At 45.2% G+C, this 18231-nt stretch overlaps 1 protein-coding gene across 1 annotated transcript in view; it reads right to left on the bottom strand.

Annotated features, from left to right (window-relative positions):
• Window positions 1-7119: 7119 nt before the first annotated feature.
• Window positions 7120-18231, bottom strand: part of LOC115270260 (LIM homeobox transcription factor 1-alpha) — a 95841-nt gene continuing 84729 nt past the window's right edge. Inside the window, exon 7 of the mRNA XM_029879525.2 lies at window positions 7120-8045. Within this exon, the coding sequence (XP_029735385.1) occupies window positions 7636-8045 (410 nt within the window). The 3' untranslated portion in view covers window positions 7120-7635. The remainder of the gene's footprint in view (window positions 8046-18231) is intronic.

The raw sequence follows: 18231 nt of genomic DNA, 5'->3' as shown, positions 1-18231 counted from the left end.
CCATGTGACGGGTGGGCCTAAGTGCCCAAGTATAAGTGGACGTAACGGCCGAAAATGACGCAAGTCACACAGTTGAACCTGAATCACTGTGAAGCCGCGCAGCAGCTGTTGTGGCAATCCGCCTCGGAGTCGAGTATAGACATCGCGCTTCTTTCGGACCCATATCGCATCCCCCCCAATAACGGGAACTGGGTTGCGGATAAGGCCAAGAAAGCGGCGATCTGTACGACCGGTCGGTACCCGGTCCAGGAGATAATCTCCACGACGTGCGAGGGCTTCGCGATCGCGAAGATCGGCGGAGTCTACTACTGCAGCTGCTATGCCCCACCTAGGTGGCCGATAGGTCAGTTCTCGTCCATGCTAGATTCGCTGTCAAGCGCTCTAGCTGGACTGAGCCCCTTGGTCATCGGTGGGGACTTTAACGCGTGGGCGGTCGAGTGGGGCAGTCGCTCTACGAACGAGAGAGGTTGGGCTCTACTCGAAGCTATGGCGGGATTGAACGTTGAGATCGCGAATGTCGGCAGTGTAAGCACTTTTAGCAGAAACGGTGCGGAGTCCATCATTGATGTGACCTTCTGGAGCCCAGGGCTTAACCCTAGCACAGACTGGAGAGTTGATAACGGGTACACGCATAGTGATCACCTGGCGATTCGATACAGTATCGAACAGGGCGGTAGACGGCAGCAGTCGAGGATAAGCGACACTCACCGAGGATGGCTAACCTCGAGTTTCGATAAGCCGGCATTTGTGGAGCGGATGCTCATGGAGCAGAATACAGACTACTTGTCTAGCGACGGTCTAGTTGGTACCTTGAAACGAGCGTGTGACGCGGCAATGCCGAGGCGATCCATACCCAGGAATGGACGAAGACCGGTGTACTGGTGGTGTCAAGAAATCGCGGAGCTCCGTGCATCTTGCCACAGGGCAAGGAGAAGGATGCAGAGAGCCCGGACCGACGAGTCGAGAGCGGAACGAGAGGCAGCATACAGGGCGGCAAAGTTGTCACTGAACAAAGAGATCAAGGCGCGTAAGCGGGCGTGCTTCAACGATCTCTGTCAGACGGCCAACACAACCCCCTGGGGAGATGCATACCGCGTAGTCATGTGCAAAACGAAAGGCACATCTGCACCACCGGAACGCTCTCCTGCGATGCTGCAGAGGATTGTGGAAACGTTGTTCCCGCACCACGAGGTAAGACCATGGGCACCCACACCACAAGACCATCCTGGTCCGAGTGAGGTTCCCCCAGTGACGAATGAGGAGTTAGCCGCAATTGCGAAATCACTTAAGCTGAACAAGGCCCCGGGCCCGGATGGCATTCCGACGGTGGCTATTAAAGCGGCCATCGGGGCTAGCCCTGACATGGTCAGATCGGCTATGCAGAGATGCTTGGATAGCGGCGAGTTTCCGGAGAGGTGGAAAAGGCAAAAATTGGTTCTACTGCCCAAGCACGGGAAGCCACCAGGCGACCCGTCGGCTTATAGACCAATCTGCCTCCTAGACACGGCCGGGAAACTCCTAGAGCGGATCATTCTGTCAAGGTTATTGGTCTATACCGAGAGGTCGGACAACGCGGGGCTATCAGACAGCCAGTACGGGTTTCGCAAAGGTAGATCGACAGTGGATGCCATTAGGTCGGTGACTGGATTGGCCGAAATTGCGCTGCAGAAAAAGAGGAGAGGCATACGGTACTGCGCGATCGTAACGCTAGACGTTAGAAACGCCTTCAGTAGTGTAAGCTGGGCCGCCATAGAGAGCGCCATATCTCGCTTAGGTGTCCCGGCTGGCCTAAGGCGTATTCTGGGTAGTTACTTCCAGAACAGGGTGCTGATTTACGACACCGAGGAAGGCCAAAAACAGTACAATGTCACTGCAGGTGTACCGCAAGGATCCATCTTGGGTCCGGTACTGTGGAACGCGGCATATGATGGAGTACTGAGGCTAGCACTACCACCGGGAGTAAAGTTGGTTGGCTTCGCCGACGACATTACCCTGGTGGTATACGGTGAGTCGCTCGAAGAGGTGGAATTGACGGCAGCGCATGCGATTGACATAGTGGAGGGCTGGATGAGGTCGAGGCAACTGACACTCGCACACCACAAGACAGAGGTGGTGGTGGTGAACAACCGCCAGTCTGCACAGCAGGCAGTGGTCACCACGGGCGGGTGCTCGATCGAGTCCTGTCGCTCACTGAAGCTCCTTGGAGTCATGGTCGACGACAAGTTGAGCTTCAGTAGTCATGTCGAGTATGCTTGTAAGAGGGCGAGTGTAGCGGTTATGGCATTGTCTAGGATGATGTCAAACAGTTCGGCAGTTGTCTCGAGTAAGCGGAAGCTGCTCGCGTCAGTCGCGGTGTCCATACTACGGTATGGCGCCGCCGCATGGTCGAACGCGCTCAAGCTGCAGAGGAATGTTGACCGACTAGAGAGTGTACATAGGCTGATGTGCCTCAGGGTGGCCAGTGCATACCGGACTGTCTCGAAAGACGCGGTATGCGTGCTAGCGGGCATGATGCCGATAGCACTGGTGTTGGCCGAGGATGTTGAGTGCTACGATGAAAGAGGTACGAGAGGTGCGCGACGAAACGCCAGAACTTCGTCTATGGTGAAATGGCAAAGAGTCTGGGACTCTTCAACAAAGGGTAGGTGGACACACAGGCTCATACCGAGCGTGTCCCGGTGGACGTGTAGACCCCATGGCGAAGTGAACTTTCACCTGACACAATTCCTGTCGGGCCATGGGTGCTTTAGGTGGTACCTGCACAGGTTCGGGCATGCAAACTCACCCTCATGCCCGGAGTGTGCAAACAGGGCGGAGACGGCGGAACATGTACTCTTCGAGTGCCCGCGTTTTGCGGAGCAGAGGTCGAGCATGTTAGAGGTATGCGGCAGGGATACTACTCCCGATAACATTATTGAGAGGATGTGTACGGGGGTGGACGAGTGGAATGTCGTGTCGAACACGGTATCCACAATCGTGCTCCACCTCCAAAGGAAATGGCGGGCCGACCAACAGTTAGTCGAGTTGGCCCCCTAGAGATATGCCGAGTGTGATGGCTGACAGATGAGCGAGAGTGCGAAAGCACAGTCCCCCCCCTCCTCTACGAAGTAATCCCTAACGGGCGTGCCGCGGAGCAAGGTCAGGTAGTGCAGAATGTGGTTTTCCTACGGTGTTGCTAACCAACAGGTTTCCTCATTCTATAAAAAAAAAAAAAAAAAAAAGATTTGGGAGGAGGATGTACTATCGGAGGAATAGATGGAAAAGGCACAAGTAGAATTGCGGGAAATATCGCGCGATCACTCTACTGAGCGCTTCCTACAAGATACTCTCTCAAATCTTATGCTGCCGTCTATCACCGATTGCAAGAGAGTTCGTGGGGCAATATCAGGCTGAATTCATGGGTGAACGCGCTACAACGGACCAGATGTCCGCCATCGACCAGGTGTTGTAGAAATGCCGCGAATACTACGTGCCTGCACATCAAGGCGACGATGGATCGAGTGATGTGCGTAGTTCGAGTATCAGGGATACTTTCGAGTCCCATCGAATCTTGCAAAGGGTTACGGCAAGGTGATTGTCTTTCGTGCATGCTGTTTAACATTATTTTGGAAGGTGTAATAAGGAGAGCGGGTATAAACACGAGTGGAACGACTTTCACGAGGTCTGTTAAGCTGCTTGGTTTCACCGCAGACAAACGTTCAAGCTCAAACAAATTCATTCAAATTTTCTATATAAATTTTCACTAGCGACACCTAAACAACCGATTGCTACAGTGCAATAGATAGTTTAACCACCATGTGTGAAAACTCATTAACCACACAGTTCACCACATACTAAGAAACAGAAACAAAACAATCACTGTCAGAATAATTCCCACATTTGCGTTACATTCCCTAAGATTTTCTAATACTTATGACACACATGTGATACAAGAATCACTGTACAATTGCGCTTGAAATGAGTGCCATACTGAAAATTCTCTCAGTTCAAGTCAGTCTTGTTAGAATTTTCATGACACTGCGTATCGTTGTACAGGAATCACACTCGTATCACACGTCTGTCTGGGGTATAAGCGAAGACTACTTTATCAAGAAGACATGCAACTCTGTTATTTTCCCATACTAACGGCAAGCGTCATCAACGGCACCGCCGCCTGGTGAGCTAAGGTGGTACCTTTGTGTAAAATGTAAGAGTGAATTGGTGCGAGTATGAAAATTTACACACACTATCATGAATAGTGCCGCCTTCATCCGGGATGGCGCTGCTGGCAGTGACTCCCGATTTTCAGCAGTGTGGCAAGTCTTCTTGATAATGTGGTCTTCGGTATAAGGCGAATGAAGTTCACCAAATGGAGTATTATTAAGACAAATCTATGCAAAACAAAATGTCAAGGGGACTCACTCAACAGTTTAAAGTGCTGCGTAAGCCATGATTTTCTGTTATTTGAAATGTTTTATGAAATTGCGATTGTAATATTCGAAGATTGCCTTGATGGTCACGACGTTCAATCAGAACAAACTTCAATAAGCGGTTTACGATGTTAAGTGAATCCCCCTGTTATAATAATAGTATACAATAATAATACGATACAATAAGATACAACAGGGTATTTTTTTCCTTCTAAACCATAGGGGGATAATCTGCTCAACAGACACCCTAACAGAAGGTTAGGGTAGTGTAGGTCTGACAGGCCGTCTTCTACAACAAAAGTAAAATCCGGGACTACTCTCTCCTCGTACCCACTAAACCATTTCTATGGTCGCCAAACCCTACGTCTCTCCGGAACCACCAAGAAGGTATTGCTTCAGAGAGGGGTTAGTGCACATCGCACCCACAAGGTTAGCTGCGTAGCCTGCAGCAACGAACATCGATGACTCGCTTTGGAGAGTCCATCACGGTAGCATGCTGGCGCTTAGCCAGTTTCCCGAGTGGTCCTCGCCACTCCCTTTGTCCTCGGAAGGCAGGCAGAGTCTACCCCGCCCGCGCCCTACTGCTGAGCGGACATCAAGAACTGATGCCCACATGCAACCCGATCTGACCTGCCCGCAAAGGAAGGGTATCACTACCCTTCAGGCCCTATCAGATGCATCCGTAGGTTGCTGACGGCAGGGTCTCCACCTGCCCCGACCCTTGGCGGGGACCCCTTTCCAACCGCGGGCTTGGATCCAACCCAGTAGACCGACGCCACGACAGCACCGCTACCGGGACTTCCTCTCCGCGGCCACTTAATCGCTGTAAGGGTCGATCTCGACCGCAGGGCACCAGTATGACCTACGAAGCCGACTCCGAACCCCTGGACCACCTCTTGTACTGCATCTGGACTAGCCTGATCTGTACAACAGGGTATAGATACAGCCTTAAGTATATAAGTAGTCTACGTAATGATTGACGAAATAAATAAATGAATAAATATTTTAGGATCCCCACAGGGTTTTTTTCAGGAAAAAAAAACAACATACCTACTTTCTATTTTATTGGCGGTAACGAAATCACACTATGCAGCGAGTTAGATTTGATACGTCTGTTGCACGCGAGGTCGAAATCAAGACTAAACGTGACTAAACTAAACTATCAATTCAGAATCATGCAATTTATCTACCTACTGATTCGATTAATTTTAAAAGAGACGACTGAAAATGACTGAAGAGGACTGAGTTCTCTAGCGAATATATCAATATAAATTGTCAAACAAATACAAATGGGATTACACAACAATAGGTGAACTAATTTTACGTTAACAAAGCTTTCAAATTTGTTCACTACTTACTTACCTACAATGAATCTGGAAGGATTGGCCATATCGTCGGTTTTCTGCAATAGGGGCACAACTCAAAATTTGTCATTTTTGAGATTTTGATAGAAAATGATGAAAAACTATGCAAACTTTCATCTCACAAAGACCCGTTCCGAAATTCGTTGAAAAATGCGAGATTTTTGCAATTTTACCGATTTTCCGCAATAAGGACACAACTCGAAATCAGTCAACTTTTTCAATAGTCAATGAAAAATAGTAATCCAAAATTCATGAAACAGATAGTCCTTCAGTCCCTCTCCATGATACAACAATCAAAATTTGTTTACTTTTGCCGAATAATGGGAGAAATAAGTGAACTTGTAGGAGATGCTTCAAGGTTGCCAATTTTCAAACGCTCATTCTGAAAATTCACATTTTTTGAGTTGTGCCCCTATTGCAGGAAACCGACGATATCTTCTTCTGTTTAGTTTAACATCACAAGCCATGAAACCTTGAGCCAGTGTCTGCGATAAGTTCTGGAACCAAATGGAGTAGTTGGCATAACATGTCGTAGTAGTTTGGTCGATTCTTCAATAATAAACTCGCACACATATGATTTCTACAAAATTTATTTCTTGTAAGTTACAAAGTACATTTTTTTATTCTGACGATACTTTTAGGCTACACGGTTTCAAGCATACTTCCAACAACATTTTGATAATATTTATCCTAATTAATGTTATACGTTTCTTCACTCGTTAAACACATCTAGGACTTATCGTCGATGGCACAACCATGAACTTCACCATAATTTGCAACCACGCTTTATCGTTCCCACCTGCCATATAAACCTAGCGCAAAATGAGTATTAGACAGATTCATTAGATTTATTCACCCCCACATATCGCCTGTAAATCAACCGCTCGTCAATCTCAATCACCAATCAATCTCGGCGTGGCGTGCCGTGGCCTGTCGTCGTTCGATTCAAATCAATTAGGAAGCAAATATCCCCTTCTCGCTCGTCGGAATATCTGGAAATTTGAACAGTGTCCGTTTCCGTTTCCGCCATGCTATACGCTTCCATCTCGGCCATGGAGTGTATTGATTAGCATAATTGCTGCTCCTGTTCATAATATGTAACAATAAATCGATTAACATTTTGTTGCTCTTTTTTATGGCCGGGACCGCAGACAGCGATTGCCTGCTTACAGGAGCTGCGGAATGCTAAGGGTATGTGATATTCGATTTTTATTTAATAAATCGATAGGAAATTGAACAACTGAACAGGCAAGTGATAAAATAACAGAACTATGTAGCAAGTGGAGGACAACAATCTGTACAAAACACAATAGCGAAAACCATTTTGTTAAAAAAAAACTTTCAGCTTGTTACTCTTTTCATACAAACGTTGAAAGCTGCCGAGAGCAGTGCATTGAGCTACACGCTCTCATGAATAGTTCAGCCTTTGTTCATGGGGTGCGCTACAAACAGCGTCTCTCGATTTGCAACAGTTCTGGTAGTGATTATGATAAAGTAGTCATCGCTTATATTGTGTGTTTCGTTCACTACTGCACTGCGGTATCAGTCTTCATAAAAGCGGAAACGTGAATAAAAGTTCTGAATCGTATCAAATCGAATTGGTGCCTTCAATGCGTTATTACTTCGATCTTTGTAGCATAAATGCTCTGAAGACTCCGTTTGTTTTGATGCCATATATACAGCACTTGCCAAACCTATACGATAGTCAAGTAGTGAATCAAATGGGCACTATCAACAACACAAAAATATAATTCTTGTTTCGAAACATCAACGAAGAAATCATCAGTGTGTCGCATACCCTTAACGTGTGTTTCCATGTTTTATATTCCGAAAATCACATGTTCAAAGCCAGTTTGATTGATTTACGGTTGCTGTTGCTGCTGATGGTGGTGGAGATGGTGCTGGTGCTGCTGTTGAAGTGGATGTAGCGGATGGCCAGGATGTAGCAGCGTTGGCGGCCCTGGTGGATGAGGATGATGTAGTCCAGGTCCAGTTGGCGTTCCGCCGTTCGGAGGCGACCCCTGATGGTGATGGAGAGCACTCGAGCCCGGATGATGGGAATGGTGGTCGGATCCGTTGCTGCACGGCGGGGTGGCACCGTTGTCCGGACCACAGAAGTATGAGTTTTGCATCGAGTAAAGCCGATCAATCGGATTCAACAGCTGGGCGTGGGTAGGGGTCATCGATGTTGTCAGTTGTTGCAGCGAAGGGTACTCCATGCCGATCATTGTGTTGAGTGGAATATTTTCACTTTTCACAATGTTCGAGGGATCTGCAAATAAACGGAAACAGGGTTCTATTATAAACGTAGACCGGCAAGTCGAGATGCCAATTCAATTTTCAGCGTTAGTATAAAATACATATATACATAGATAGTATCTGTAATAGTTATTTATGTGACGAGTTGCAAAAAGTTGATTTTTCAGCACGAGTCGTACATTTATCCAACGAAGAGTGCTGAAAAATCGAGTATTGCAACGAGTTTCATACTAGTAGTTTACGCAACAAGGTGCAGAATGACGGTTTTTACAGCACGAGTCGTACATTACGACGAGTGCTGGAAAAATCGAGTTCTGCACCGAGTTGCGTACAACGTTTTTTGCAATTTCATAAATTACCCTTGAGGATAATTTTCAACAACACATTTTCATCAAACTTCATATCATCACGATGAAAGTTGTTCCTAGCTCGCGTGTGTTGCCGCAGATGGTATGATTACTAGCCTGGTACACGGTTTATATTTTAGCGCCCGCCATTCTTAGTTTTTCATACGATTTACTATGGGGAAATTTTACTTCTGCAAAGAAAAATCGCTAGGAGTCACCCCTAGATTCCTAAAAATAAGTCGATGAATGATTTCTGTAGAAAACTTCACGAGGAATCAGACCTCCGAAGACCGCAAACCAATGCGACGTTTGTGGAAAAAGTTATTAAGGCTCATCCGATCGATAAATAGACGAGATTTTATTATTTATTGTTATTCCTTACATGTTAAACAGCGTTGGCATGCCATTCGGTTTTCAGTCAATAACTTTTTCCACATGCCTTAGATCGCTTTGCGGTCTTCGGAGGGATGAATCCTCGTAAAATTTCCAACAGAAATCATTCATCGATTTATTTTTAGGGGTTAAGGGGTAACCTGTGGCGATTTTTCTTTGAAAAAGTGATTTTCCCCATAGTAAATCGTATGAAAACTTAAAATGGTTGGCGCTAAAATATAGTTTCTCCGATCGAGCTGAAATTTTGCACAGTTGATATGGGGCGAAAATGGAACTCAAAAAGTGTACAGGAATAAAATGTCTTTTTGTGTCCCACGCTAATGATTACCTCTAAACGTTCGCACCATGGATCCTGTCCAACACACCTCCTCCAGCGCTACTATGCCGAACCCGCGGTCCTTCAGCAGATCGGCGAGTATGCGGGTGCTCCCAATGAAGTTGAGAGATCGGCAGTTCCACGTACCGAGTTTCCAATCGCAAGTCCTTTTTGTTCGCTGGGGTCGTTGCCGTTGGTCTCGGTTCGTATTATTCTGTTGCTGATTTTCCGTAACAATGTTTTTTTTTTACGGCTAGATCGTAGGGCCTGACACCAGCCCCCTACTTTCCGGAGGACCATAGTGCACAGTTGAGCTTAGAGTCCTTCCCTGGCACTCGGACGTAGATCAGCCGCCCCTAACATGGGGATCAGACGCTGTTGAGAGCCGCTCCTCCTGGAGAACAGACGCTCAGGTTTGCCGCACTAACTAAACACATATTTAAAAACTTCTATGTACATCTTAAGCTTCTGGTTCCATGGCTAGTTAAGAATGTAGTGTGGAAAATTTCAGCAAACTAAGCCTTAAGTTTAAGTCCATCAAGATTTCAAAAATAATCAATTTTGACTTACTTGCTCGAAACCGACAATTTGCAAAGGTATTCTGTGATGATGACGCCAGTAAAACATGCCGCCCCGAAAACTAGTAGAGAACTCATAGACCGAGAGACTGACGAAAATTAGATATTTGAAATATTTACTTTTAATTACATGCTGTTGGTTAACTCAACTGAATTATGGTATGTGGACATATTTTGGAATCTTTCAATTATCTTCCCAGATCAATGTATCCACAGAAAAGTGATATATTTTTTTGAAAACTATTATGTTCCTCGCACTAACAAAATAATTTTTCGTTCTACCCCTTATGCAATACATCCCATATACCCCCATAAATACCTGTAAAGTGTAGGCGGGGCAAGATGAGTCACCCTTCTTGCATATTTGCATAATTTTTGAAAATGTTTTTTTTTTTCATTGCAAGGCTATTCCATGACCTACATTATTTAAGCCATTAGAGAGCTGAAAATGTGTGTACACCTGATTCTTTTTTTTTTGCACGGGTCTGGTTTTTGCTATGACTCAGTCATTTTTTAACCTATTCTCATGAAATTGTGTACACTGATAGTACTAATCGTTCCTACATGTGAACAAAATTTCATGAAAATCGGTTGAAAATTGACTGAGTTATAGTGAAAACCAGACCCGTGCAAAAGAAGAATCGGGTGTACTTTAATATTTATTTGCAAAAAACATAGGTTTTTGAAGTCTGGTTATGGCTGTTTGAACAAAAATCATCTTGTTCTTAGAACCAACTACCAATGTGTTTCATCACTGTCCCACCTAATTTTTACAATTCATGTTTTGAAAATTGCTTGTCAACATAGGCGCCAACTTGTGACGTAGTTGGGGGGGCGAAGCTCTTCAAAATTGGACAATATTCAACTTTTTCCAGCTCAATGCACTAGTTTTCACGTGAATATGCCTAAACTAGATGAACTGCGTCGATATTATCCGAATTTCATTGATTTTGAGAGGCCTTGCCCCCCCAACTACGTCACAAGTTGGCGCGTATGCTTGTCAAGAACCAGGTGTCAAACCTTATGACCTTTCTATCATTCTATTGGCTTTCAAGGGCAAAACAAAACATACTGTTACCCATCTTTGTTTCGGTAGCGCAATTACCGAACTGATGATGTTTACCTTTTTTTACATACCGTAAAACGGGGTATCTTTGATAATGCGGGTAACTTTGATAGTGCGGCAGGCATTGTGTAATTACTCTTATAACTATGATTCCTTCAACCAGTTAAGAAAAAGGTAAACGTAAATCAATTCTATACATATGAAAGTTCATCTTAGACAAATTTTCATTGAAATCTAGTTTATATACAACTTTTTGGTCAAAAAATAAAAATTGTTGATATTTTTGTCATTTATCAACCCCTTCAAACAATCTGCTATACGACTTCGTTACAACTATTTTTTCAATGAATGGACTTTTATTCTCGATAGATTCATCATAGTAGATTCCAAAGCTGGCCTTGAATCTCTTAACGAAGTGTGTTTTTGCGAAATGGAAGCAATTTTGTAAATTGGGATATTATTCTCCATACATTGATAAACGCCTAAAAGTATGCAATGCCCTTGTAATTTCATGTAGATAAATGTGTGTTGTTCAAAATTTGTTGATAAAACATTAAAAAAATACCCACAAAAAGAAAACTAACCATGAATAGCATGTAATCATATGTTGATGTACCGTTAGGCATTTATTATTACAAAGCTAATGATTTTTGATAGGTAAACTTATTGTGTTTTGCACTCAATACTCCATAAACTCATTTTTATATGTAGAATTTAGTAAAAAATCAATATTTTGCTACAAAAATTCTATCTAATATATTCCACAAGCCTTCTCTCATCATGTTAATACTCCTAAGATTTCAATCTGTGAATATGTTTTGAGATTTGGTGTGTTTTTAGGGCATTATCAAAGTTACCCCAAAATGAAAATCTGATTTTCGGTTATATGAAAAGCTAAAAGTTATCCAAAATATTTCAGATTATCGAATCTTTTAATTGCCTTTGATAACTGATACCCCAGTACTTGTTTTAAAAATATAAAACTCGGGGAAATACTGTTACATGTAAAAATATTGAGAAAATTCGCTGAAAAGCTATCAAAGTTACCCCATTTTACGGTACCTATCAACATAATCTGTTGGGGGAATTATTTTATTTTTCCTACTTACAACCCACATCCGACAATTTGTTTAAGTGGGAATGGTAGAACTTTCAATTCCCTCGGTCGCACGTACATTAGTTTTGCATTTTGTTCCACCATTTCCGTGAAAAATGAGAACCGGCTTGTGCAAGTGAGGAGTTGAGGTTAGAATTGTAGGATATTCTAGGTTAGATTTGCTATCCACTTCGCCTGAACGATTTTCAGACCCAGAAATATCGTACTTTTAATTAGTTTTCACTGCCGTAAAAAATACTGTTATGCTCAGAATAAACAGTTATACCTTCGGATCACACTCATTTACTCGTAAATCTTAATCTGACTGTAAAAATAATGAATTTCTTTCCAATGTTTTGAAACTCCGAACGAATTTGACATTGCTTTCGGGAAGCATCATCACGACGACGACAGTACACCCAAGCGGTCGAATCGTCGTTTTGGGGGCGAATATTATATATAGCTGACTAGTGTATCTGAAAGTCGTGGTAGAAACCCGAGAAATGCGATTTATATGTAGAAAGTTATAGGGATCCATTTCTTAGGTGACTCATCCTGCCTCATCCTGGAAAGCCAATTATGTAGGGGGATTAGGGGCATAATGGACACCCGGGGCGAAATGGACACCCCTGTTTTTGCTGAAACCGTTGACTTTTATGTAAAACTTTTAATGCATAAGTGTAAAGGAACAAGTCATTGTTCTATTTATCAAAAGTACCATTAATATTCCTTTAAAATAACCAAAATATCATTGAAATTGAAGTAGGTTTTTCATATGGTGGATTTCTTATAATTTCGAAGCAGCAGCATATAAGGTATTATGAGTGTTGGAGTGTGTCCACCATGAAAACAAATGAATCGTTAGCTTATCTACATGTATACGCAGATTTAGTAATGGATGAAGTATTATATTTTTGATTAGAACTTACTCAAAATAGCAATTTTAATGTTGTTGTCGATTCGGGGCGAAATGAACACTGGCAATTATGAATGGATGAACGCGCATTGCATACTGTTAGGCGTTTTCGAAAGTTTGAAAAAATCAATCCGATTATTTTAGCCTAAAATTTATTTAATTAACTTTGATGTTATGTAAACTCGTCTAAGATGGAGTATTATGTCTGTGGTATTGGTCTCCGTAGGCAAATTACTAACTGGTCGGTATTATAAAAGATACAGCATAACATGTGCTGGGGTGTCCATTATGCCCCGATGGGTGTCCATTTCGCCCCGTACCTTTCCTGCCAGCCCAAAAAAACACACGGTTTACAATTCACTATTTCTTCACAATAATGACATTCTACCTGCTGCAAATTATTGAAATACGTAGGAAATAAGTTAAAGTTGTAAGCCAACTGATAATATGTTAAGTTTTTGTCTGTTATACAGGCCTAACATACTCATTTGCTTAGGGTGTCCATTATGCCCCTACTCCCCCTATTTTAGAATCTTAACACAAAAATTCTCAAAACTCCAGAAATTTTAACGTTGGTGTTGTGACGGCCGAGATAAATGATGAACACAACAGCTAATCGACAATTCACTTTTATTAATCACTTTTAGTCTTGTTTAGATATAATAATTAGGTGGCTTTTTAGCCGCGACCGCGAACATGGTTCGTACGCGCGTCCGTTCGCTAACGGGTTTCAACTTGTACTCTCCTACACTCTAACTCGCAACGGCTCAATAATGGGAGGATTTTGGTACAACGTAAAGATCAAGGTACATATATGAAAAGGTAGGGTATAACATCTCTCCCTCTCGTAAAAAGCAAGTTCTTCGAGCTCGTTACAAAAGAAAATTACATTGCAAAGAAAAGTTACAAATTCAATCTTGTTGGAGCCTTGATCACCCTGGTGGATCGCCTCAAGGGTGGTGTAGCCCCTTGCGCGGCAACTGGTGTGACCCTGAGATTCGGAGGTCCTTCCTCCGGTTCTTGGACAGGATCAGGTAGTGCCGGTCGTCGACCAGCTGGCGTCTCCGGAGCACAGACCGGAGCACTTGATGAAGACGTTGATGAACTCACGGATCGTTCAGGAGTCGCTACTGTCGATGGAGAAGCAGCTATTTCCGGACTGTAGCGGTACTCATTTTCATTTCTGGCACTGTTAGGTGATGTATCCGGAAGGTAAGCACCCACACCGACGATGTGGTCAATGTGACGCTCCCAGCATCGCCCGTCATCCAGGCGGACAGCGTACCGAAGTTTTCCAACTTTTTCCGCAATCTTCCCGAACTTCCATTTGTCCGTAGACAGAAAGTCCCGAACACGTACACGATCGCCATCCTTGAACTCTCGCACTGTATGGTTCTTCGCATCCACGACTTCGTTCTTCGGTAGCATCAGGTCAATTCTCGATCGTATCTGCCGGCCAAACATCATCATCGCAGGTGATTGACCGGTGGCAGGATGTATCATCTTCCGGTATGTTAGCAATATGTTGCAGAGTTCGACGTTCAGCTGTGCCTTCGTACATTTCAGTGACTTCAGCTTCTGTTTCAGTGTCTGCACATACCGCTCCGCTCGCCCGTTTGTAGCAGGATGGTAGGGCGCTCCCATCTTATGCACGATGCCATTCATTCGCAGGAATTGTTGAAATTGTTCGGACGTAAATTGGACACCGTGATCGCTGACGAGCACCGACGGTACTCCAAAAGTGCTGAACATCTCACGACACATCCGGATAGTACTGTCAGCAGTGATTGAACTACATACTCGCACCTCCGGCCACTTGGTAAAGGCATCGACCAGAATGAAAAAGTATGTGTCCATGAATGGTCCCGCAAAGTCCACATGGACCCTTTGGAACGGCGCAGTAGGAGCTTCCCAGCAGTGTAATGGCATCTTCGTTGGTTCACGCCTCACCGACTGGCATTCAACACAATTGGCGATCATCTCCTCAATAGCACTGTCCATTCCATTCCACCAGCAATAGCCTCTTGCCAGTGACTTGGTTCGCGTTGCTCCGAAGTGCGTAGAGTGCAGCTCCTCAAGGACTCGCTTCCGAAGAGACGGCGGCACGTACACTCGTATACCACGCAGCAGACAGCCTTTTTGCATTGCAAACTCGCTCTGGTCGATTTCGAACCGGTCCTTGCCTTCGACGAGGACACCGTATTTGACTCCTTGTATCAGCTTCTTCACAGAGGAATCCTCGGCAGTTGCTTGTGCCAACTCCGCAGCAGTAAGTGGGAGGGTTTCGATTTGATGCAGTTCCACTAAGTCCGACTCTTCGATGACGTTGTCTGCATCCACTAGTTTCAGCGGAATACGGGATAGCGCATCCGCATTGGCATGGTTCACCGACTTCCGAAACCGTATTTCGTAATCGAAGGATTGCAGGTAGGTGGCATAGTGCTGCATCCTAAGAGCGGACATGACAGGTAATCCTTTGTGTTCCCCGAAGATTTTGGTCACTGCTTGATTGTCCGTAACCAAAACGAATTTCCGGCCGTACAGAAATTGAAAGAACTTCTTAACGCCGAATATTATCGCATACGCTTCCTTATCCACGTGTAGGTACGCCTGCTGAGTACGGTTCAGTGTTTGTGAGGCAAACTGGATCGGGCGTTCCGAGCCATCTGGGTAGATGTGGCTCAGTACGGCTCCCACACCGTACGGCGAAGCGTCGGTGGCCAGCACCAAAGGCAATTCGGGGGAATAGTGGACAAGGTAGGTTTCCGCTTGCGTTTGCCTCTTCACCGCTTGAAAAGACTTCTCGCACTGTTTGCTCCACTCAAACGGTACCTTGTTCTTCAGCAGGTTGTTGAGAGGATAGAGAACGGTACTCAGATCCCGGAAAAATCGACCGTAGTAGTTGATGAGACCTACAAAGGAGCGTACTTCGTCCTTGTTCTCCGGCCTCCGCATATCCTGGATAGCGTCCACTTTCTTCTGGATCTTGTGGATCCCCTCTTCGTCGATGAGGTATCCGCAGTATTCTATCTTCTCCGCAAAAAATTCGCACTTGTCTCGGTTGACTCGGATGCCATTCTCCTCCAGACGACGCAAAACTTCCTCCAATCGGCGCAAATGAGTTTCGTAATCAGGTCCAGTTACCTTAATGTCGTCTAGGAACACGCTGACACCCTCGATTCCTTGCAGCAATGCCTCCATTTGTCGCTGCCAAATGGCTGGCGCAGATGCCACCCCGTACATGAGGCGGTTTGGTCGGTACAGACCGCGATGGGTGCTCAGTGTGAGGATTTCGCGATCTTCTGGAGCAACTTCCATCTGCAGGTATGCTTGCACCAGGTCGATTTTGCTGAATCTCTTCCCACCAGCGAGCGAGGTGAAAAGCTCGTCCACCGTAGGAAGTGGGTGCCTGTCCACCACAAGGTTGGGGTTGACGGTTTGTTTGTAATCGCCGCAGATGCGCACCCGGTTGTTGGATTTCTTCACCGGCACAATCGGTGTCGCCCAATTACTCTGGTTGACCTTGGTGAGAACTCCCTCCGCAACTAGCTTGTCTAGCTCAGCATCGACCACACTCTGCAGGTTGAACGGGATTTTACGCGCCTTCAGGAAGACAGGACGGGCATCACTCTTCAGCGGTAAGTTGGCTTGGACACGGGAGATCTTTCCGATGGAATCCTCGAATACCCTCGGAAACTTTTGCAGAACCTCCTTCACGGCGGCAGCAGTATCAGCAGCATTATTCGAAGCACCGCAGTTGCTTCCCGGAGTAATTCCCCGTATCTCGTTCACCGAGTAGTCCTTCCGCAGCAGCACATTCCAATCGACCGACAGACGACTCAACCATTCGCGCCCGATCAACGGATGTTTTTCCGAATTCACGACGTACAATGGTAACTGCGAGTTCTGTCCATCGTATTCGATACGAGCGTCCATTATCCCGAGCACGTCAATGTTCGTATTGCAATAGCTCACGAGATTCGTATCGCATTGCCGCAGTTTCGCTTCCTGAAACATTTGTTTCCAGCAGTTCGCACTCACGATGGTGACGGGCGAACCCGTGTCCACCTCGAAACGCATCGGTACTCCGTTCACGCGCACTTTCATCCAAATTTTCGCATTGTCCGAAATGGTGTTAACTGAACACACCTCACGCACATCGGTTTTTGTATCACTATAGTCATTTGCGGAATTGTCCACGAAATTCGTTTGCACGGCACTTTGTTTACCCGACGATCGCGCACCACTGGCCTTTGAGTTGGATTTTTTCATGCACACTCTTTCCAGGTGTCCCTTCAGGCCACAGAACTTGCATTCGGTGTGCTTGTGCTTGCAGGTGTTGGCAAGGTGAGATTTCTCACCGCAGCGGTAGCAGCTAACATCACTTACACCAGCCCCCCTCGGAGTAAAACGCTTTTCCACTTCGTTTATTTTCACCTTCGACTTGTTCCGCTTACCTGGTTGGTGCTGTACTTTGTGGACCTCCTGCTTACCTTGGCCACCTTCGATTTCAGCTCCGTCTTTCTTTGACAGCTCCATACTTACAGCGATCTCGCGAGCGTCCTGCAGTGTGAGCTGCCTTCTCTCCAGCAGCCGGCTTCGGATGTCGTTTCTCCTGATGCCAAACACCAACTGGTTGCGGAGGGCGGTTTCCAGGTACTGTCCAAAGTTGCACGTTACCGCAATCCGTCGAAGTGCCACCAAATATTCGTCAATCGACTCGTCCGGCGAAGCAGCATCCTTGTCGCCTTGGCGACGGCACTTGAATTGAAAGTTTTCGCTGATCTCAAGCGGGGTGGGGTTGAAAAACGCCTCCAAGGTGTCGACAATCTGCCGATACGTTTTTGCACGGGCGCCTCCGGGGCGATTTTGTCGCAGATTATGTCGTAGCTTTCGGGGCCCATATGGTGGAGCAGCAAACTTTTCCGCATCTCCTCTTCGTTGATGTCGAAGATGGCGAACGCGTTCTCCAATCGTTCCACTCACCGCATCCATTTAAGTTTCCGCCGATCGAAGGGGTCAATCGCGAAACTTGGTGGCGGAACACCAGTAGCAGCACGGGCAGCAGCAGCAAGGCGACCGGCAGCAGCAGCAGCAACGTTTTCCGGATTCGCCATTCTCGTCGCCAGAACTGTTGTGACGGCCGAGATAAATGATGAACACAACAGCTAATCGACAATTCACTTTTATTAATCACTTTTAGTCTTGTTTAGATATAATAATTTATTTATTTATTTATTTATTTATTTATTCACCGTCTTCGACATACATCGTACAGACTGAACTTATAAGCTAACACAATTCAATTATCTTAAAATCTAAACAATTCTCTTTAGTCGGGTTTTCAAAACAGATTTTGACATATTAAAATCGAACACATCACAAACATTATTAAACAAGCGAATGCAAGAGTCAAGTGGGTTATTATATCCGTAGTTTGTTCGGTGATAAGGGACAGCCAAAAGAGAAGAGTACCGGAACCGTCGA

Source organism: Aedes albopictus, chromosome 2, assembly GCF_035046485.1.
Source record: "Aedes albopictus strain Foshan chromosome 2, AalbF5, whole genome shotgun sequence".
Taxonomy (NCBI): domain Eukaryota; kingdom Metazoa; phylum Arthropoda; class Insecta; order Diptera; family Culicidae; genus Aedes; species Aedes albopictus.
Note: the sequence above shows the minus strand (reverse complement) of the source record. Positions and strands in the feature narration are given on the sequence as shown.